The sequence below is a fragment of the Phoenix dactylifera genome, chromosome 5 (genome assembly GCF_051530095.1).
Source record: "Phoenix dactylifera cultivar Ajwa chromosome 5, Ajwa_hap1_PhDact_Kaust_v1.1, whole genome shotgun sequence".
NCBI lineage: Eukaryota > Viridiplantae > Streptophyta > Magnoliopsida > Arecales > Arecaceae > Phoenix > Phoenix dactylifera.
The window spans coordinates 31,267,899-31,290,117 of NC_143194.1; the positions used below are offsets into that span (position 1 = coordinate 31,267,899).

At 38.9% G+C, this 22,219-nt stretch overlaps 3 protein-coding genes across 6 annotated transcripts; 1 reads left to right on the top strand and 2 right to left on the bottom strand.

Annotated features, from left to right (window-relative positions):
• Positions 1-819: 819 nt before the first annotated feature.
• LOC103710910 (protein disulfide isomerase-like 1-5) lies at positions 820-10,001 on the top strand. Its single transcript, XM_008796837.6, has 13 exons — positions 820-962; positions 1,090-2,035; positions 2,856-2,985; positions 4,750-4,915; positions 5,601-5,719; positions 6,513-6,593; positions 6,700-6,786; positions 7,591-7,662; positions 7,746-7,814; positions 8,446-8,523; positions 8,650-8,784; positions 9,494-9,547; positions 9,623-10,001. Exons 2-13 carry the CDS (start codon positions 1,521-1,523, stop codon positions 9,737-9,739), a joined length of 1,623 nt encoding a protein of 540 aa, XP_008795059.4. The 5' UTR covers positions 820-962; positions 1,090-1,520; the 3' UTR covers positions 9,740-10,001.
• A 499-nt stretch (positions 10,002-10,500) lies between these two features.
• Positions 10,501-15,900, bottom strand: LOC103710906 (chloroplast processing peptidase). Of its 4 annotated transcripts, none has more exons than XM_088722350.2 (6): positions 15,158-15,900; positions 13,947-14,015; positions 13,788-13,856; positions 12,048-12,134; positions 11,048-11,110; positions 10,501-10,919 (listed from the first exon to the last, which is right to left on the bottom strand). In XM_088722350.2, the coding sequence occupies exons 1-6, from the start codon at positions 15,782-15,784 to the stop codon at positions 10,833-10,835; spliced, it is 1,002 nt and encodes a 333-aa protein (XP_088578476.2). In that variant the 5' UTR covers positions 15,785-15,900; the 3' UTR covers positions 10,501-10,832. The 4 variants fall into 4 exon arrangements, with proteins under 4 accessions (XP_088578476.2, XP_008795052.4, XP_088578477.2 ...); XM_008796830.6 differs by having other exon boundaries at positions 11,043-11,110; XM_088722351.2 differs by lacking the exon at positions 11,048-11,110.
• Positions 15,901-17,808: 1,908 nt separating this feature from the next.
• On the bottom strand, positions 17,809-21,854 carry LOC103710932 (sulfite exporter TauE/SafE family protein 3-like). Its single transcript, XM_039129100.3, has 12 exons — positions 21,301-21,854; positions 21,025-21,184; positions 20,250-20,450; positions 20,074-20,138; positions 19,954-19,981; positions 19,784-19,860; positions 19,629-19,715; positions 19,497-19,547; positions 19,193-19,414; positions 18,579-18,672; positions 18,196-18,336; positions 17,809-18,081 (listed from the first exon to the last, which is right to left on the bottom strand). The coding sequence occupies exons 1-12, from the start codon at positions 21,520-21,522 to the stop codon at positions 18,002-18,004; spliced, it is 1,428 nt and encodes a 475-aa protein (XP_038985028.3). The 5' UTR covers positions 21,523-21,854; the 3' UTR covers positions 17,809-18,001.
• Between the last annotated feature and the right edge of the window lie 365 nt (positions 21,855-22,219).

Here is a 22,219-nt window from a genome sequence, read left to right on the forward strand (position 1 = left end):
TCATTATATCTGCTACATTCTCTGCTGTAGCAATTTTCTTCACTGCAATAGTATCTAGAGAAATAACATTCCGAATAAAGTGAAGTCTAACATCAATGTGTTTGGTCCTCTCATGGTACATCAGATTTTTTATACAACCAATATTGCCATAGAAAAAGCTTCTAAAAAAACTGACATGAAACACATTCTAGAATCAAAACAAAGATGCAGCATAAGTATTTTGAAAAATTAGAGCCATCAAAAATCAGAAAATAAAAATATCGGAAAGATACTGTAGAACAAGGGCGAGTTTGAGAGAAAACAACATCGACTCGTGCTCCAATCCATTTTGCAACCTCTTAATACCAACTTCCTCTGGTGATCAATGATCTTGTAGTACTGTATGGATTGATTTGTCATCCATCCGAGTTCTTTGGTTTCGAACCTCGGGCCTAACAGTGGATGCTATAATTTAGCAGCTTTGGGATGATATAAAAGATCATAGAATTAGATTATATCATTAACTTAGAAAGCAATACGCAGGACATGCCAATAGCCAATAGGAAACGATGATGATTAGGAGGCAGTTCTAGTCAATAGTGAGTGGCTCGGGACATGCCATATCTTACAGAGCAATTCGCAGGAGGATGTCGGAAAATTTTATTGGACTGATGAGATCTTTTGACGAGGCTTGTTTTCTTTTTGTAAAACATACGGACCAACATGGAAAGCCTCATGGATATTTCTAGCCGTCAGATTTTTTCAAAAATAAATAATTATTTATAAAGTAATTTATTTAGCTGTTGCGTTATAATTGGGTGCAAGGTCGGCGGAGCCGATACCAGACACCATATCGATTTTTTGGGCTGGCATTCTGTTCTCTTTCTCTCCCCCTCTCTCTCTCTTTTCTTCATCTTCTTCGGCTCCAGTACTAGATTACGGCCGAACCGTCTCAAACTCTGGTTGGATGAATTGAGTAAAAGGTAAGGGGACACCCGTTAGCTATCAATATTTTCTTACATCATGTGGCCGTGCCTGTAGCGGTCCATAGCGTTGATGAATTGAATTTATAGAAATGGATGGCTGTGATTGGTTAAGTGCACGGTGCAGTGTAGGTATCATATCTCCACCTGGTCAGATTCATATGAACCAAGAAGACTTCTATAGCCATCAATTAAATGAGCTACAACGAGACAGCGGCATCAAGCGAACCCATCCAGGCATCCAGCCATAAATCACGGCAAGAGTTAATCTTATTTTAAGCGCGCTTGCCCATAAAAGAACGGCCTGAGCATTCCATTATTTTAAGGGAAAAAACAAACGAGCAGTCGAGCACCAGATCTCTCCACGACTCCTTCGCTCTTTTCCTCTATACTTCTCCAATCACACCTCTGGGATCTCTCCTGATCCCAAAACCCAACCAAACCATTTCCCCAAAATTTGGATTCTTTTGTTCCCTCCCAAGTATTATCAAAATCTTGTATTCTTTCCATCTTCTTGATAAAAAAAAATCCTAATCTTTTAAGCTCAATCCTTCGCCAATGCCGACATCCAGACTATTCCTCAGCCTCACTCTCCTCCTCCTCCTTTTCCAATCTCTCTCCCTCTTCGCCGTCTCTTCCTCATCCCCAATCGACGACGGCGACGACGATTTGGAGGGCCTCGAGGAGCTGCTGGCGATCGACGAGGAGGAGGAGGAGGGGCAGAAGGGCGGCGGCGCGGCCGCCCAAGGGAAGCTGTCGGAGGCCGAGGTCTTGAGCCGGGCTCAAAGGATCGTCCTTGAGCTCAGCAACGAGAACGCCAAGAAGGTGATCGACGGGAATGAGCTTGTTCTGGTTTTCGGATACGCTCCGTGGTGCCCGAGGAGTGCTGAGCTGATGCCGCGCTTTGCTGAGGCTGCCATGGCCCTTAAGGAGATGGGCAGCCCTCTCCTGTTGGCGAAGCTTGACGCCGAGCGGCACAGCAAGGCTGCGTCGCTTCTTGGCATTAAGGGATTCCCGACGGTGCTTCTCTTTGTGAATGGGAGCGCACTGGCTTATACTGGTGGATTTACAGCGTAAGATCTCTCCTTTTTGTATGCTTCATGAATTGCTCTTCTTGTTGCTTTGGCCTTTGACGCTGCCAGCATCTCTGTGTGTTCCGATGATTGGTATTTGTTGAGGGTTAGCACTGGACAGTTTTCACCAATGAATCAGCTAATTTGTGCGATCGATTATGCTAGTGTCAGATTCTGTTATGCGTTAGATGGGTTAGCTGTTCTGCTATTTGGAGACTTCTAGTTTTCCTGAAAGTAGTTCTTTGTGTGTGTGTGTGTTTTCCGGATGTTGTTTTTGCAATTCTGGATAACGAGGCTCGAGTTCCATCTGGTATCCTATTGCTTGTACGTAAAGCTTGTGTACATGTTCGGTCAATTCAGATTTATATTATGAATCTTGTTTTCAGATCACCAAGTGGATGGTTTCTGAATTTGATGCATTGCTAAGCGTAGTAGCAGACTCCATGAGTTAAGTCCTAGTGCTTTATCAACTAAATACCAAAAATCTAGTGAAGCCTCTTTGAACATGTTGGGAGTCCTGACATCTGCCCTTCAAGTTTATAGGTTTATCTTTTCCTGCCCTATATATCAGGATATGCAATCGGGTGATATGAGTTGCATGGAATATATTGTGCACCTGGTACAATTCATAACATTCAAGATAAGCTGAAGCAATTCAAATGTGTAACGACAATCTCTTCATTTTGCTTTCTCCTGTGAAACCGTTAAATTCAGTCGCATATGTTTCATGCCATACTCTCTAGAAAGACCTAATTGCATCCTTAATGGATATAAATTCAAATTTCATAATTGTTCTTGCTCTGTCTCCGATTTCTACCAGGGAGGAGATTGTAGTCTGGGCAAGGAAGAAGACTGGTGTGCCAGTTATTAGATTATCCTCTACAAATGCAGCGGAAGAGTTCCACCATAAACACCAGACATTCATCATAGGTCTCTTTGAAAACTACGAGGTATGGGACTTATTTGGGTTCAGTAGGCAACTTGCTTTTACCATGAGATAATGTACATCTGATGATATTGGTAACATGTTTCTAAAACGTATTTAAGGGATGCTATAGATGGTAATGGTACCGATCTCAGATGCCATTGGCTTCACCTTTTAATTGCTGCTAATAAGCACGTCATATCATCACTACTGCTGATCATGCTGCAGAAGTTTGTTGCAGTTTCCAACTCACCACTGTTAAATGTATAAAGCAGCTGAATGCATATGCCATTGTGGATACTCAAAATCGAGCAACTAAATTATCAAACTCTTTATTTCAAATTTTCGACAACCAGCTAGTTTTCACTTTCAATTTCTCAATACCAACTTGATGCTAGTATTAGGTAAATATTTTATTATTCATTAACAGATCTAGAGTTTAACCTTTCTCCTTCTTTATCTACATTCAACTCTTTGCTAGTTCTATTATAAAGTGGCACCTTTAGGAGACTGGCTTTCGTTGTCTATATTGTGCTAAATTTTTGGGAAGAGATTGTGAGGTCAAGGCAGTGGTCATGTGATATCTCACCAGGATCTCTTTACTCCTACTCTGATGTTAGGAATTTCTAAGAGTAAGTATTTTCAGGGAAAGGATCTTCTTTTTTAGTGTGCAATTGACAGCTCAAACCTTTTTCAGCTGACAAGTAGCTTAATACTATTTTGTTTTGGCTTGTTTCCAATTTATTAAGTTAGCAGCTGATCAAGAGGCTATTCTTGCTGGTTGCTAGAGTTCGGCATGACCTTTTGTTTGGAACTCCTTTCCTTTAGCAGACATTGAGTATCAAGCACGCTATGATCTTCTAGGGCTGTCACTGATTTTCCATCTCTCTCTTTTGGCAATTAGTAACAGAATGTGTTGCTGGAGGCTGCCATCTTTCTCTTGGCAATTAGTAACAGAATGTGTTGCTGGAGGCTGAACGATTTAATTTTATGACTTTTCTGTTGTCTATAGTGATCTTAGTTTTTGGGGTTGTACTGAGAAGTTTTTGGCAAAACAGGATACCCTTTTAAAGTAAGATCATTAATGTTGCTCTTGAATTGGACTGTTCTTTCTCATAAGGTGCTTAGAAGAAGGAAGTAAATTGTCTGCAACTTTCTGTAGTGTTCTTTCCGTCAGTTAAAAAGTGTCCAGGGAGAAGATTTCCTCTCTGTGATTCATATATTTTGGTGTACTTTTCTCTTGTCGGGCAGATGCTTCCTGAAGCTGGGCACTAGTGCTGAGTCTAATATGGGGAAAACGAGGTTCTTATGTTAACGCTCTGTCGTTTGCTTGATGTTGCAAAGTCTGACCTGAGGAAATTCTAGAACAGGAACATTTGGTTGGAAAGCTTTTGTCATATCTTTCTCCTGTTCGAAAGATGCATAAAATGGGGGAAAAGCGCATTATCTACTTTCAAGAAGAGATAGGCATAAACAAATACACACGCATAGAGACGCACACACATTATATATTTACTATGGATTCTTATATTGCAGCTGATATAAAATAGTTTGAATTTATTTATTGATACTTGTGATAGATTGAAAATATCACTATCATATGTGTATGACTTGGTGCTTCACTACTTCCCAGTTCTATATGTCAGTCTTTTATGCCTAGGCATGAAAAATCTGGTGCTGGTGTAATTTTTAGCGTCTTATCCTAGGCTAGTTTTGACATATCTACTGTAGGCATTTCTCAGTCAATTTATATGGTTTTTGTTATCCTAAGTTGATTTGTTTTTCTCAGGGAACTGATTATGAAGAATTTGTGAAAGCAGCAACAACTGATAATGAAATCCAATTTGTTGAGACTAATGATATCAGTGTAGCCAAAGTTCTTTTTCCTGATATCAAACCTAAGAAGAATTTCCTTGGCCTAGTCAAAAGTGAACCTGAGAGGTTTGAGAAATTTGGTGAGTTGATGGTATATTAGTGTTTGCTTCTTCCATCACCTTTGTAATTCTACTGGACCTTGTATGAATTCTGGTTGTACGTTTCTTGTTCTTAAGTTTTGATAGATAATGGTAAACTATGCCTAGAAAAACTTCTCATCAGTTTGTACTATACTGTTCGAATTGGAATATTGCTACATTATCTCTAGGTTGTTTGTATAGGTCAGCCATCTCATTTCTGTAGCATATTTCATCTTTATGCTTACAAGTCTTGAGTTTGGATTTATCCGCATTAAGCATCATTTTACTAAAAGCAGTTTGACACAGTTAGTTTCATAAGATGCCTTATAATTCCTCTAGATATTTGCTACATATGTTATGTTTATTTTGTTTTATTGACCTGGTAGAATTTTATAGTTTGCTGCCACAAGGCTGGTTTCTACACATAGCCCTTTCTACTTCTAGAAAAACATGACCTTTTAAAGAAAAAATTTGTAGTTATATAATCTATCCACCTACTATTACTATATTTGCAAGTATCCTTTATGTGGCTTATCACTTTTATGTGTTCGTTATTCATGCTGTGTTGTAGCTTTTGATTTAGATTTTTCCCTGCTTGTTGCTCCTTCAAATGATGTATTCTAGGATTCAAGGATGAGTATCTCCAACTTGTTACTAACTTGCAGTTGTCTCTTTGGTCTTGCAGAGGAAAATTTTGTAGAAGAACAAATTTTGCAGTTTGCAGAATATAATAAATTCCCTTTAATTACTGTATTGAGCGAACTAAATTCTGCCAGAGTTTACTCCAGCCCTATGAAGCTCCAGGTTCCTCTGATTTACCAATTTCATGTCATTTTGAAAACTCATTTGTACAATGTCATCATTTAAATTTTGTACAGATATTATATTTGGAACATGTCCCCAAAATTTGATATATTGCAATCTAGACACGCAAATAGCAGAATCTAAGTATACCTTTGAATAACTTGGTAAATACCTAAATGACCTCCCAAATCCTTTTTTTCCCTCCTGGTATTTATACACATGATCAAACATCTGTGGTATATCCTTGTCGCCACCCCCTGCTAACCCTGTCACCTGGCTCCTTTGGCATTTTCTCCTATCTCCTGCCTCCTCCTAACTGCTCACAGATTCATTGTGGCCCTAGTCATCTGCCCTATGCTTTGCTACCCACCCCCTTACATCCTCATCTGAGGGCTCCAATATTGGTGCTCTTTCTCCTCTAGTGAGTAGGGTTGGAAGTGGAGGCAAGGAATGGAAATTTAGGAGGAAGAAAACCTGCTGGAGAAGCAAAAGGGATGGTCAGAGCATGATAGCAATGATTGATCAGAACTAGAAGTGGCAGGAGGCGGAAGGCAGAACTGGGAAAGAGGGGGTTGCTGGGGATGAGGAAGAGGTGACGGAAAAGGAGATGGGAGGTGGATGGCAGTGATTTTAGTCTTTAGAGTGCAGGATGGAGGTTTTGCAAGGCATAATTATGTGGCTAAAATTGTGATAGGATTAGACACTTACTCCAATTGATAGCAGTGAAGCTTAACACACATATACACAACTATACTTGTATAAGAGTGTCTAACTTAGTCCTATTTCTTTTTAGGTTTTTATCTTTGCAGAGGCTGATGACTTTGAGCACCTTCAGTTGCTTCTTCAAAATGTTGCAAGAAAATACAAAACAAAGGTGCATAACTCATACACTTGTCTGATTTTAGATGGCTTCTGTAACCCATTATCAGGTTGTAGCTAAAATTTTTAATCTGCTTTGATTGTTTTGCCCATTGATGCAGATAATGTTTGTACTTGTGGACTCGACGGAAGATAACCTTGCAAAACCATTTCTTACTTTATTTGGGATGGACTCAGAAAAGCAAGTTGTCAGTTCTCTAGTTCCTGATTCTGTTTTTCATAATGCCATATTTAATTTCCTTGGCATTGTTTTGGGATCAAATAGCATGTGATTTATTGCTTTACTGAGTATTGCATGCCTCAATTAGAGAATCTAAGCTTCACCAACTGCATGGGCTCTATGTCTGGTCAATTGGCTTGAGCATCAATCATGATTGTGTATTTATTTACTTTCAAGAAAAGAAGCATATTCTAATGCAGAATTGGAGATAAGCAAGAACATAGTAAATGGGGGGAACACCAAGATCCGGTTCCAATTCCAGATACCTTTGAAGTTAAAGTGATGTGTAATATTACCAAAGATTCTGAGCTTACCCTCATATTGTCCATTCATATGTCACATATAGCCCTCCCCCCCCCCCCCCCCACCTTGGCATCTCAGTAATTTCTTGCTTGTCAGATTATCCTTCAATCTGTTTTTGTTTGCTTTGGTCTAATTCCTGCTCTGCGCCTGCGAATCACAAATTACCATCTTCTTCTCTTCTTTTGTCACTACATTAAAGTTCATGTTTATTGCAGTTATTGTCAATAACTAAATTTATTGTAATCTAGTTAATGTCAATGACATGATTAATTAAGGTCTAAGATAACTAATTGAAACTCCATACTTCAAATCGTTATGTAGTATTACATTGGATCCCTTTTTTTCTTTATCCAGCTCATCTGAGCTTGTCATATTTCAGTTCTAATTATTATCTTGTTCTACTCGGGCTGGAGTCATATCTTGTTCTTAATTAACTAGAAGTGATACCTTATTTTTACTTGTTTCACAGGTGACTGCTTTTGATAGCAGACATAGTTTCAAATATTTGTTGGAGTCAGATTTTACACAGAGTAACTTAGAAGTATGTGTTGCTCAGCATGGTTTTTTTGCTTTTTCTCTCTTTTTTTGGGAACCTTCAGCGGTAATCTTCGTACCTCTTTGCAGGAATTTTGCTCAGGGCTGTTACATGGTACTCTCTCACCGTACTTCAAATCAGAACCAAAACCAGATGAAGTAAGCACTCATTCATTATATTCTAATCTATATTAGATATGTGATTTGAACACCTTGCTACTTGTCAGAACCTGGCTATCTTGGTCCACTAGGTCAATGACTTTGCTCCAACTCAGGAATCAACTCCTAGAATGGGCAAGATGACCAATATAGCTAATTATTTTTGGTTTTGACTTGTGTTGATGCTACTGTGTGCAAGCAGTTACTATTCTCAATGATCTCTCTCTCTCTCTCTCTCTCTGCTCTGTCTCTCTTGTTTTTCAATCTTTGAATTGCTATACTTGATTGCAAAGGTCTACTGGCCACCATCATATCTTTCTGCACCTAAACAAATCAAGGAATAAGAGAAATAAAGTAGCTGCTATGACTGGTAACAATAACAAAGCTTCTTGTGATGGTGGATGATTACCCAAAGCCAGTTTCATATGCAATGCTTTAGAGAATAATAGTCGCCAAAATGTATGATGTCCTTTGTCTATAACAGTAATCATCCTTCCATGATAGAGCACATTGTAATGGTAATATTGTCACTATTTTCCTATGCATATTATTATTGTTAACTGAAAGCATCCTACTTTTTATACCTAGTGATTTTTTATGTGATAGCTTTTTACTGTGGTGAAAAATGCAGGGGGGGTTGATTGAAAAGGTTGTTGGAAGGACATTTGATGCTTCTGTGTTGGACAGTGCTGAAAATGTTTTTCTTGAGGTACGCATATTACTTAATTATTGATCGGCAAAGAACTCTGTTTAAGCTCTCTTCCCTGATGTATCATTGTTTCTTTTTGACTTGTTTCTATAAGACTAATGGGACATTTTTCATCTTAAATCAAAGGTGTATACACCATGGTGTGTTGACTGTGAAGCTACAAGTAAACAGATTGAGAGACTGGCTAAGCACTTCAAAGGGCTGGACAATCTAAAATTTGCGAGAATCGATGCTTCCTTGAATGAACATCCAAAACTGCAGGTATGCAATTTCAAGTAATTCACATCAATGAAAAAGTTGATATATTGTGTAAATTGTGGCATCTCTTTTGTCAAAAAATTGCATACTAATGAAGTTCAGGCTAAATTCATATACACCTTTTGGTTTCTCAATGCAGCATTTTTGTGGAAAGTACTTAAGTCAGTCATGTTGTTTGATCTGGCATTGTCTTTTCTCATTTGAATGTAATACCATTGCTTATGCTACTTTCTTAGAAAATAATTAGGAAAATGAACAAATTTGGAAGTTTAAAAACTTAAGACGTGACATACATGATTCACCAAGATTCACAAAAGCTAAATTTCATGTAAAGCGAATCAACTTAGAAGTCATTAATTTGAGCTACTTGGTTGGAATGCCAAACTTTTTGCAGAGCACTAGTCTTAATATATGGTAAATTTGGATTTAGTCTATAGCTACTAAAGAGCAGATTAGGAGTCTTTTAAATTATTTTTTTATAATTTGTTTCCAAATTAAAAGAAAATACTGTACAAACAAATAAAGAATCCTGCCAAATGCAAAAGAAAAGCACAAGGTATAAAGGTGGAATTCTGGAGTTTTGCTTGATCATATTGAGAAATGCCAAGTAGCCATACGTTTCTAAACACAAATTTTGGGAATCATGATGCCATTGTTATTTGACAAAACTGAAATAAAATGTCTCAAAGTGTTGCTTTCATGATTGTTCCAGGTGAACAACTACCCGACACTCTTATTCTATCCCGCTGGAGACAAATCAAATCCGGTAATGTACAGCCAAGACGTGATTACTCGATTTGTATGTTAGATCCAGTTTTTTTATGCCCTTCAAACTTTGCAGGTCAAAGTATCCAAGAAATCAGGCTTGAAGGAATTGGCAGCCTTTATCAAAGAAAATATGAGATCACAGGATGACAGAGCTGTCTCGAGTAGTGACCAACGAAAGGATGAACTATGAAAGATCATTCGCATTATTTGAGCTACCTTATATAGGTTGATGATCGAGTGTAGAACAATTGTTTTAGGTGTTCAAGCACAGGGACTGACTAGAAGATGAATCTGCATGTATCCTCTGAGTTCGTTACATCATCCCCTTTGTTGTGCGTTGTTGGCAAATTATAAGAAGACAGCACTTAGTAGAGGTTACACTGATTTATGGTTTATTACAAAGACGCAAACATATAACTAAATATAAGTTGAAAGATGAGCCATTTCGCGTACATGCCAATTGCCAATCTCTTTATCATTTTTCTTATCATGTTCATTCTTAGTTACGCTAAATTCTAATTGACGAAGTTCACGCTAAATTGGCGGAATCTGGCCTATAGAAAATTCCGTAAAAGAATCAGCAAAGATTAAGATGTATAATTCGAGGAACTTGATGAAAAAGATTAGCAAGTCTGTACGATTCTGTGGCAGCTGGGTCCTGAAGCAAATTCTTGCGAAGTGAACGCTAACTTCATCTTCCTCTGTCATGGAACGCGGCTTCAACAGAACGTTTTCCTTGGATGCTGAATAAAGATTATTATAAAAAACACTATTGAATACCCGTGAAAAAAACAAACTGAAAAAAAAAAAAAGAATCAAAGCAAATCAATCCGCTTATGCTGAATAGAGTACCCCCTCCCCGCGCACTGTTGCTCGTGGGTGCTGGACATAAGAAATCTCTCACAAGTACATGAATCAATCTACAGGATCGTCTGCTATAAAAGCACAATATGGCAAAAGCAAGATGGAAACATTCAGTCAGCATAAATCCAATTGGTCGGAGTACAAGAACTGAATTGAGTTTTAGTTTACAATGAGGCAGAATGAAAGAAACCTGAAGAAAAATCGGTTTCTTCGCCTCCATTCCTCTTTTCCTTAATCAAAGGAAGGCAAGGATAAACTTGGTTTGATGGCCTTCCTCTTTTCCTTCTTTGAAGGCAAAAAAATGATTAACTAGGCGTGTTCTCGCAACCTCCAAATGCTCCCGGATCTGTAAGTAACAAATTTGACTTTGTTATTGCGGCACTACTGAACTGCTCTTTGGCTTCAGTTCGTCACAACCATCAGTAAGAATTGTGCTCCCAATTCTTGCCGGTGGCCAGTAGCGGAATATGGATCGCCCAAGTATATTCTTGGACGGAAGAGGACCCCTGAGAGAATGCAGCTTCAATCAGCCAGAAAGAATGTACACCAAATTGAATTTATAACTAGCATAACCACCAAGGGCAGAGTGAAAGGCGCAATAGCACAAATTTTCATGAAAACATCATTACCATACGTGTGAATCGTAACTATTATTGCGGTTGTCACCCATCACAAATACAGAGTTTTCAGGCACTTGCTGCAATTATAAACAAAAGAAAGCTGCTAAATAAAACTATGTTGACATCGACAAAAATAATGGATGGTAATATTAAGAAGCTTGCAGTAAATTGTAATAAAAGAAAATTGATTACAATGCAAGAGGCAGAGCACTTTTGGATGGCTATAATTTAATGAAATTTTTCATATTAAACATTCTGCAGTGAAATTTTCTATATTTTCAAATATAAGTTGATACATGTAGTTTCACTTTTGGTTGATGTACTCTTTATTCTCTCTTTAAAGCATTATCTAAGAGTCCCGAGACTGGTTTGTTCGCTAAAGAAGCAAGTATTTGAAGAGGTAAGCCTTTTAAGGCAACATGTTCAAAAGTCCATCCAGAATAGGGCGTCATATAACATAGATTTCTTACATAGTAATCTGTTATATATGACAGAGATTTCTTAAAAATACATGTAGGATATAGACAAGCAAAGAGGAGAAATATTACTTGCTTGGAAGCATAACAGGAAAAACATTAGCGAGTCAAATCCCAGCTCAGACTAAGCTAGTCTGATCAGCTCCCCAGACCAACTTCAAGACTATTGATTTACTTGGGCAAAGAAACATTTTGGTCCTTATTTTTCTCATCTCTTCTTTACCCTCTTAGACTACTTTACGAGAGAGAGTAGGGTAGAAAAAACCTAATTTAATTCCCTCATAAAGTTTCCCTAACATGTTAATATCATACCGTGTCAGCTATTATTTTTCAACAGTTTCAAATTTTACGACATCTATGGAGACGTAATTCAACCTACAGTTAGGCCAGCATCTTCTTATATTGTTTTTCCCCCAATAGATTGTTAAAAATAGTTTGAGAGTAGCCATGCTGGATTTTATCAGTGAACAGAATAAACTCTTTCTCAGGTTACCATAATTTTAAGGAGAAAGCACACAAAGGGCATGAAAATTCTTACAGTGGGGTTCATGTCATAAGATGGTGGCTCAAGAATGTAATCTTCATTCCTCATGTTGCCATTTACTATTAATTTGCCATTATGCACCTGCAAAGGAATGAACAGAGAACCATTAGTTCTGCCAGTATAAGATGAAGAACTTCCAATACCAAGGGGCCAGCCGGCCAGCAACTTGAAAGCAATCAAGTACTATGGGTAACCTTGCCTGACATAATGAATTTCAAACAATAACCACAAACAGGAAAACAGGAAAAGGCCAACTTCTAAGCAGAATCAATATGCAATTTGATCATGACATTGATCAATGAGGTTTGCTAGTTTTAGCATGAACACTTGAGTGAAACAGAGAACTGAGTATGATTGATCAGGCTGGCAGGACATTAAGAAAAAACATTTATGAACTAATGATGTCCAATGCACTATATTATTACAAAAATTTCTTCCATAGACCATAGACTGGAATTGCCTACTGCAGTCATCAGCAAGTTACTACAGTGTGCAGATATCTAAAAAGCCTGAGTTCTCCCTATTTGATAACAGACAGACCACGGACATTTCAATTTCATCTAAACGAATGTTGCTTTAAGTGATCCTTACAAAAAATAGAGATCACATGGGAGAAAAAAAATCACATTAAGACGAGGAAGCCCTACTATTTTCAAGCATCTTATATGGCTAGCCAACCAAATCGCAGCCCTCTAGTGGAATCCCTGTAGGCCTGTACTATTCTTAATCTGTGGTTGCTGGCTGTCCAATCCTATAATACTCAAGTAGGTTCCCAGGCAATGACGTTTTCTTCTTGACAGCTTCTATGGAAACCTTGGAGTCTGAGTAAATCTGAAGGCTAGTTATTGAATATCTGATAAGATATTGAAGACCATGGAAATTAGCCAGCATTTGTACCCAAAGTAAGTTTTTTTCCCCATAAAAGCACCTGCAAAACAATCCATGATCTAATTTTTTCACCCTCCCATGCCTTCTTTCTAGAAAACTTTCGTCACTCAGCCGAATTGCATGCTCGTTTTATACCTCCCATTGCACAACCATTCCTCCTCTAGGTATTCAGTTCTGCAGGTACACGCAATTTTGGTAAGACTACCCGAATGCCTGATGAGAATGCACAATCAATTTCTCTGCCCGAGAGATGGCCTTTCTAAACAACCTTATGGTCCTTTCTCTCACCTCTACAAGAACAATTTCAGATATTTATTAGAGCAATCAACACAATCATGTGACACAGAAACAGAAATCATATATGGCGCCAGCGTCCAGCTGCTTATCTTAAAACCTTCCCTTCTGCCGTTTATCAGAGGGAGGCTACAAGAAGTTTCTCAATAAATGCCACAAGTACCTTGTACCTAAGCAGTTAAGCAGAATATGTTTTTAAGGTTCCAATGGCAGCTTTGCATCAGGAACACATTATAATATAGAACAGCTAATATTAAAAGCAAAAGAGAGAGCCTGAACAAGGATTAGGCCTGAACGAAAATGCCTATTTAAGTTTTTAGGCCTGATCCTTATTCTGAATGTTTGATCCCTCAGAATTCCAACATTAAGACTGAACAAGCCAAGACGACTCGCCACTTTCATTCCATGTAATCTTACAAAAATAACTTAAATAGGCAGCCTTTTGAATCATAGCAAGGCTCAAAACTAGGACAATAAATATTTTTGATTTTTCTTTTTAGTACAGAGAATTGTATATATTTAAAAAATTATCGTACATTTTAGAATACCGACCTCTACAACATCACCCTCCTTGGCAACAACTCTTTTTATAAAAACATCATCAACAGTATATCCTGCTTCCTGCATGGTAAAATGTGCATTGAGAAACTAAATGCCATGAGAAAGAAATTGATATATATGGGCTATTGCTTTCAAAAGAACTAAACTTACCTGCAAGGCAGGTGGGCTTTTGAAGATCACTATGTCATTCACACATGGCTTTCTAAAGTAATATGAAACCTAAGAAAGACAGATAAAATGCCTGTGACTTATGAAACATCAGATGTATAACAATAACCCAAAATCTGACTTTTGCTTGGTAAATGCACAAAAGTTTAAATGATACAAAGGAATGAGCACTTGCCTAGAATATTTATGTGAAGATTCTGCAGAGAGATACAGAGGATACAGGTTGATATAACAGCAGAAAAAAGGCGTTAATATCTAAAAAAAGGCCTGTAATGACTAATTATTTTGATGGATTGAGATTCAATTCTTTAAGTAGTTTTATAAATTTCATCAGGTTGCACCATACTATTGTTTTAAGGGTTTATATGGCTTAACACTAGGAAAATTGTGATTAACTATGTATTTGCTTTATTTCATCTTCTTTGAATCTTTTGAATCATAGATAGATAGCATTTGAGAAAATAGAATTTGAAATTCAAGGTCGACTAACTCCTAAATTACATGGTTTGGTATATAACTCTTACATATGCTATCTTTGCTTGTGTGGCTGATAACCTCAGTCAGAATCAACTAACAAGAGAAAGGTCTAATTAGTCTTTACATGTTAAAAGTAGCAGGTATGTGATATTCGGTGCCTCCATGGCTTCACACAAACAAATGGAAGAAGAGAAAAGAAGCTTCACAAGAAGAAAAAAGAAAACATAGTAATAGAGAAAAAGAAAACAAGAGGATCTTTGCAGCTGTATTCCTGAGATATTGTGTGACAAACAAATGAAAAAGGATAAGGATCATCTTCTGCTAAAAAATTCAAACATATGATCCATGAAAATCTCAAATACACACAATAAAGTAGTCCATTAAGGAAATAAAGAAGACTAGTGTAGTGACCCCTCGATGCAAAAAGGAAGTTAAGGAAACCTCTCAGAATATTTATCCAAGATTCTAACCTGAATTCGCTGTTCTCCAAATCAAGTTACTAACCAACTTTTGAATTTGCATAATATATTTTATGCCCTAAGTAGCAATATTTTGTCCTGATAAAGCATCGAAGATTCCAGCCCACATTTGCTTTCCCATCAATTAATAATTAATGGAACATTTCTACTTGAAAACTCCAACACAGCAAACATATAAATTTGCAACCACTTTAGGTTCAAAACTATAAGACCAAACTTCCAAATAAAGAGCAGTACCTTCTCAGCAACAATGCGATCTCCGACTTCAAATGTGGGGTACATTGAAAGGGAAGGGATGAACCGTGGCTCGGCCACGAACGTTCGAAAGGCCAAAGAAATCGCAAGCGCCGCCAAAATGGTCTTCACATCCTCCGCAGTGACATTAATCCATTCTGGAAGGAGTCCCTTCTTCTTCTCCCCTTCCTCTCCTCCTTCTCCCCCACCCTCTCCATCCCCATCTCCACCTCCCCCGCTCTCCTGCTCCAATCGGGGCTTGGCCTCGGTGGTCTCGCCGCCCTGGGCCTCGACGCCGCTGCTGCGTTCGATCTTCCTCCGCCAGGGCCTCGGCTGGAAGAGCTGGAAGCCAAGTAAGGTGGAGTTTTTAGGGGGAGGGCCGACATGGGTGGGGTTAAAGTTGGAATTTTTGGCGGAGGAGAGCGATTTTGGAGGGCTGGAACTCGGCCTTTTGGAGGATAATAGAGAGGTAATGGAAGAGGGTGAGGAGGAGGAGGAGGAGGAGGAGGAGGAGGAGGGGAGAAGGGTGGCTTTGGTGATGTGGTTCTTGGAGGAGGAGAAGAGGTGGGTGCGTTTAGGGTTAGGTTTAGGGTTTTGAGAGGTGGGAGGGAAGAACTGGAGCGAAGTCATCTTCTTTAGCTCCGACCCCTCCTCCCTTCCCTCCTGGAAGATAAGCTGAGGATGAGATGTTGGTCTGTAAACCTCGAAGACCGACCGGCGAAATGGGTCAACATATCTTGGTCTTCTTGAAGGGTGCCCGTACAAAGCACATGTCCCTTTTTGCCCTTTCTGGTCATGGCTTAAAATGGTCAGTGTTGGTCCCTCGCTTGCAAAGACGGTCTACCAAGCTCGATCAACCCTCAAGCTTAGGATATCTTTAAGGCTGGGAAAGTAGTCCCATACAATAACCTCTTCTAGATTCTTGCTTCATGCCAGCCATTTTATTTAGAAGGGCAATACTTTACTATTTAATTTATTTAACTTGATTCAATTTATTATAAATTAAATTAAATTATTTATTTAATAAAATAGTCAATTTTAAATCTGAAATTTTGATTAATTTAATAAATAGATCTATTATGTATCCTAGTCGCCTGCGATCTAATTGCCATCTTTAATTTTATTTTGGCTTAAGTTTGAGCAAGACTTTATGTTTTTTCAGATTATTGAGCAGGACTGCATTTAAACTGTCGAATGACTCGCATCATGATGGATTGCTTCTTAATTGCATGAAACTTATTTAACATCATGCTTGCAATAGGGGAGTATGTATGACATGATAGATGGCTCAGCTGCTTAGGTTCTCTGTTTCAACAACTACTGTAATTTGCTACTTTTGATCTTTTAGCATCGCTCCCGAGGGTATTCGATCTCATATTATCATCACCATGCGGACTTGGTGATTCATCTTCCTTGTTGACGTACACTATGAAAGTTGTAAGAATGGCTGCTAACTTTTCCTACTCGTTGATTTCTTTAGATACCAAGAAACTTTCTCGTTGAGTGCAGCCATTAGTCAACAATAGTAGCAGTTGAGAGTCAAGAACTACAGGAGTTTAGCAAGTTTACTACTATGATTTATAGTACAGTGGATTGGCCCCGGTATATAAGCAGTGATTTCAGAACTATTGGGTCATTCTCTTGTAATTGTGCATGAGGCATAATTTGGTTTTTGTGGGATGATAATAGAAAAAAAATTAAAGCATAAACAAATCATCTTACTAATATTAGCAAGATTTTTCACTTCATAATACTCTTGTTAAATTCTTTCAGGTTAATCTATTGTATATAGAAAACTCTTAATTTACCAATATTTTTTGTGTTAGACTGAATATTGTTGCAAACATGTTCATTTCATACCAATTCATGATTTGCTCATGATTAAGCGTATCGAGCAACTAAATAAAAACACATCATAAACTATAGATTGCTTTCCCAAGCAGTTTAGGCCGCTGCTGTCCCCCTGCTCCCACCCTAAGCCATTTTTTTTTTATTTATATCCAAAAATCATACAGCATACACATGTATTCCAGTACAAAGACTAGCTTCTCAACTCTAATGTAGCACCTCATCAAAAAGAAAAAAAAAATGACAAAACCTCTCCTACAACCAACCAACCAAGGTATGCTGAACCGGGTCGATCCATCTGGTACCAATGAAAGACCGGATCAATTAGGCTCTAGATTACGAAATCCTTCCCAAGCCACCCTAAAGTGCTCCGAATCAGATGGTTTGGAGTGAAACTAGTGCAAAGCCGGTTTGAACTAGTTCAAGCCCTACCAACATCTCTAAATGGCTTAAATCATAGTCTATTGAATCGGGGCAAACCGCCTGTTTCACTCCGTATCGAATAAATAGCCCACCGGCATGTATTCTAGTGTCAGTTCGGCGGACCTTGCCTAACCTTACCTACAACGAATATTCCAGCTCAAAGCTCAGATGTTGGACGGTAGTATCACCTCCTGGGCTGCCAGTCGAAGCCCAGTTTGTCCATGTGGAGATGCAGACATAAATAAATGGAATAGAAAATAGATCCAAGATCAAAACAAAAACGACAAATAAATCGAGAATCTAATCGCACGAGCACTAGGAATAACAAAATTCCAAGTTTAAGGTTTTGATTTCGAATCTATCTCTATGACCAAATTCTGAAGTGAACTAAAAAGGGAACATATTTGAAGAACATTTATTAGCACTAATAACTGAAAAATTGGTACAAAAGCATGGCAGGTCGACTGCCCAAGGCCCTTCTACCTAAACGTGGGGGGAAAAGAAAAAAAAAACCTGGGGCCCCAGAGTTTGATCGAAGACATATTTCCACCTTTTGCTTTAATGCTAGTAGCCAGCTTAGTACTTGCAGAGGTTCTCAAACCCCATGTACTCGTGCCGCTGGATCTTCTGAATCATGTTTGAGATACCAACTCCACCTGTTAATTTTGAGAACTGTTGAGAGGCATCATGAAAGAACGCAGAGACGAGAGCAGAGATCCTTGCTTATATCAAACAAGAGATAAAAAGAATGGGACGTTTTATATTCTTACCCAATGAGATGGCACTGACAAAAATAGTGAAAGCTAGGATGAAGATGATGAGAGATGCCCTCCCCAGTATATTAATCAGCTTCCTCACCGCATGTTGGCCTATAAAGGCAGCAACCGTTGCCACGGCAACAAAGTAGGCAGCTGCCCAAATAAAGGGAGATCAAATGAGAACAGGAAGAGCAAGAAGCGTACTAAATTACTCATTTCTTCACTCGAAACTTGTTTTCATTGACTTAGGCCGATAGACCAAGGAAATGTAAGCATAGATGTCGATGAAGGTGAAGGCAAGGAAATCATATGAATTGCTTCCGAATCAATATTAAACTTTAGAAGTCAGAAAGTATATGTTTATTTCTAGATGTTGAAGAATGACAGTTGATTACCATATGGAACGGGGAAACGTTTTAAGAGGTAGTATTCTACAACAGACATGGATGAGGAAAACGTCATGGCAAAAGTTGCTGTAGCACTTGACGCCTGCTCAAACATGCATAAGATGTAAGCATGTAGATCTAAAAAGAGTTGAATTCATATCATCAAATCAATAAATACTTGATGTATTCTAAAACGGATGAGCCATTGCATTCCCTGTTTGCCTACTTTAACCAAATCGTGTTGATAAAAAAATAAGTTGTGTGCGCATGCTGAAACCAGTCTTCCACCAAAACTTAACTTTAGCAGCGCCTTCAATGCCTTGTTTAATGTGAAAAATATTATCTTTTACAGAACCATTCGGAATTGAAACTAAAGGAGGAATCGTTATGCATGACTCAAGAAAGAGTTATCAAATGGTCATCGGCCTGAATTAGGACTTCATTTTGATAATCTACAACATGGCACATGGCATGGCATGGCATGCATGACTTGGAGACTTATTATTCATGCATTCTCATTATAAAATCAATATGCAGAGAGAGGGCAAGAGCAACCAGAAATTAGCATTGTAGCTGCATGGTAAATCATATAGCTGGGTTGAGGAAAAAGATATTGCACGCACCTGAGGAGGAATACCAAGCTCCAGGAAAAGAGGGCCCAAAATAAACCCTCCCCCGAGCCCAAGCAATCCACCAACCATACCAGCAAGAACACCAGTTGCACAGTATAGAAACAGCTGGAGAACTCTCCAATTCGTTCCTTCGTCACCCTTTGAAGCAATCACTCTCTTTCCTCTGTATAAGCTAACTGCTTCGTATGAAGTCACTACCACAGACACTGGTATCTGCAAGATGTCAGCAGCGCTGCTGATTTAGGTTAACAAGACCATGAGAGCATCACTGATTGTAAAGACAGACCCATAATACCTGTAGCAAATCCAAAATCCAATACGATTTCGAACAATTCGAAGTATATTCCTGCAGCCAAGGCCAGTCACTAAGCTAGTTAGTTTATAAAATCAAGGTAGAATTGATAGCACAACCATGTCGATAGCTCACCTTCATAATCTGCAGTGCAAGGAAAGCCATCCACACAAACATGAGAAGGCCAAGCTCCTTCCAGCAGACATTCTGAAGAACCGAGACCTGCAATGGTTATCAATGTCAGCATCAACAGCTTGAGTATGTGACAATGAAGGTTGCTGCCTAAGTACCTCTAATTGCCGAGTCTTGAGCTCCTTGGCATTGCCTGGACCAGTAGGAACAGCTTTGTATTCGATTTTTTCACTTCCTGTGCCAAACAGTGGTGGAAAAAATGAACCACAGGTTTTGATAGTTTTCCAGAAACATGCAACAGCACCAAAGTGTTCAATTAATAGATTACCGTTCGTGTCCGCAAGTTTGGCAGCCTCCTGTAATTAGAAAGCAGAGTCTCATGCAAATTAGGATCCAAGCGAATTAAAATTATCAGTCATGAAATCATGAAACAAGAAACGAAGAATACCTTTTTCAACAATGTCTCTTTCTTCCATGTCTCAACACCCTTCATAAATGCCTTGGATGATGTTCCTAAAGAAAAATAAGAAAGACAGACGAAAATAAAATCCATGAATGAGATCTTCTGTTGGAAGGAAAAAGAACATCGCAAATTATGGTGATGCAAAAAAAACATTTAATTACCTAAGAAGAGGAGAATTAGAAGAACTGTAACCATCCAATCAGCAAACACTACATTGAAAGCAACTCCGATACTGATTCCAAGCATGAGCATTGGTTGGAAAAGCAAAGCCAAGTCATAATCGATAATGGGCATATCTAGAGTTGGATGCCTGAGCTTAAGATTGCAGTATACAGTTGACCCTGCCGCACCCATGATCATACCTGCCCAAAGTGTGTGACCAGATCAGCAGAAATAGTAACATAACTAACCTAAATTTCAAGAGCTTCTAGGCTAATTAAGATAAAGCAGAACAAAGTTACTTAAGTTCATTACATATCAGCCCATAAGCAAAATGAGAACCTTTCTTCAGGAATCAGAAACAAATAAGCAGCAATAATTCACATACAACACGAATTAGATTCATGTTCAGCATATACAAGTTACTGTAAACTCAATCAGTTCAGCATATACAACATGAGTTAGATTCATGCTCTCCTCAGTTTGAGCCTTCATTATATCCATGCAGATATATGACTTTTTCTAATTTCAATAATCATAATTTCCAAGTAAAAATATTTTACTTGCTTTTTTTACAAAAAAAAATCATATGGATTGCTTTTTTGGTAAAATTCATATGGACTAGTTGAAACATCAAACTATAGCATTAATCTAGTATTATTATTCACAATATTACATAATAATTAAATTCAAGGACGGTAAATTTTTTCAGGTATCCAAATTTTTGGAAACACAAAAAGCTCACATTTTTCCCTCGAAAAAAAAAATAAAGCTCACATTTTGATATAGCGGTTGACGATTTCGGGTCGAACCCAATGATCAGCGTGAGCATGGGAACAAAAATTCCACCTCCACCCACACCTCCAACACTGCCGAAAGCCGCTCCAAAGAACCCAATAATTGATCCCATGATGATATTCCAGCCAAATCTCATCGGCTTTAAATTTAAAAACACATACATGCAATAACTTCAGACGTTAATTCTCATAAAACCGTTCTAAGAAAAAAGCGAAAATAATCAGAAAAAGGGGAGGAAATAAACGGGATTCTTACCGGCCAAACATGGTGATAGGAAGATTCATTGGGCTGCCACAAGAAATTTACCGCCTTTAGAAGGTAATCTGAAGCACCCATCTCTTCTTCGACGGAAACATCAGCTCCCGACGCCTCAGACTTCGGTCCTCTCTCCGCCGAGGCCATCGCCGCCGTCAGGAGGAAGCTCAGGCAAATCACCACCACCGGCCACAACCACTTCTTCCGCCATTTCCCATCCATTCCTTCTCTTAAATCTCCCTTTCCTTGCCCCCAAACTCGCCGGAAAAACTCTACCTTGCCGCAGAAAACAAGAGCTCCGGCGATGTCGCCTGTTCCAAAGACTGAAGTGAAGCGCCCGAGCCGGATCGACCAACCGCCGGCCCTCGACCTGTCCCGCCCCGACAGGAGTCGTCGATCCGATCCCGCGATGCAGGGAGATCAAGACCGAATCCGGATGATATGAAAGATCGATTTTTTTGAGATCCGAGTCCGTAAAGCACTGCGAGAACAGCTGAGACTTGAGAGTGGGAGCTTCCAAACGAACGTCAAGTTTCTCGGAAGAAAGGAGCTATGAAACAAGAAGCGGGGCCGCGGCGCTTATATCTAATTCCTCTACCAAACTACCCCTAGAGTTACTGATATTTACGATTGGATTTGGAGAGGAATAAAAGAGCTATGGAAGTGCCCAAAATGCTTGTGCTGGCCTGCTGGGCCTTGGATCCTTAACACTGATCGACCAAGTGAGGTGGCAGAGACCGTACGATATAAAGCAGCACAAGCGTTGGTGCGACGGTGTGGAAAAGCTGAGAAGGCTTGCGAGTATGGTGTACGTTGGGGTTCGAAGATTATAACAGTACCGGTAGATTGAGTGTGGTCATTCTCCGTGTTAAGAAGGGATCCCATGGATCGTTTGGCCAGGGGGATGTGGGAAGCGGGG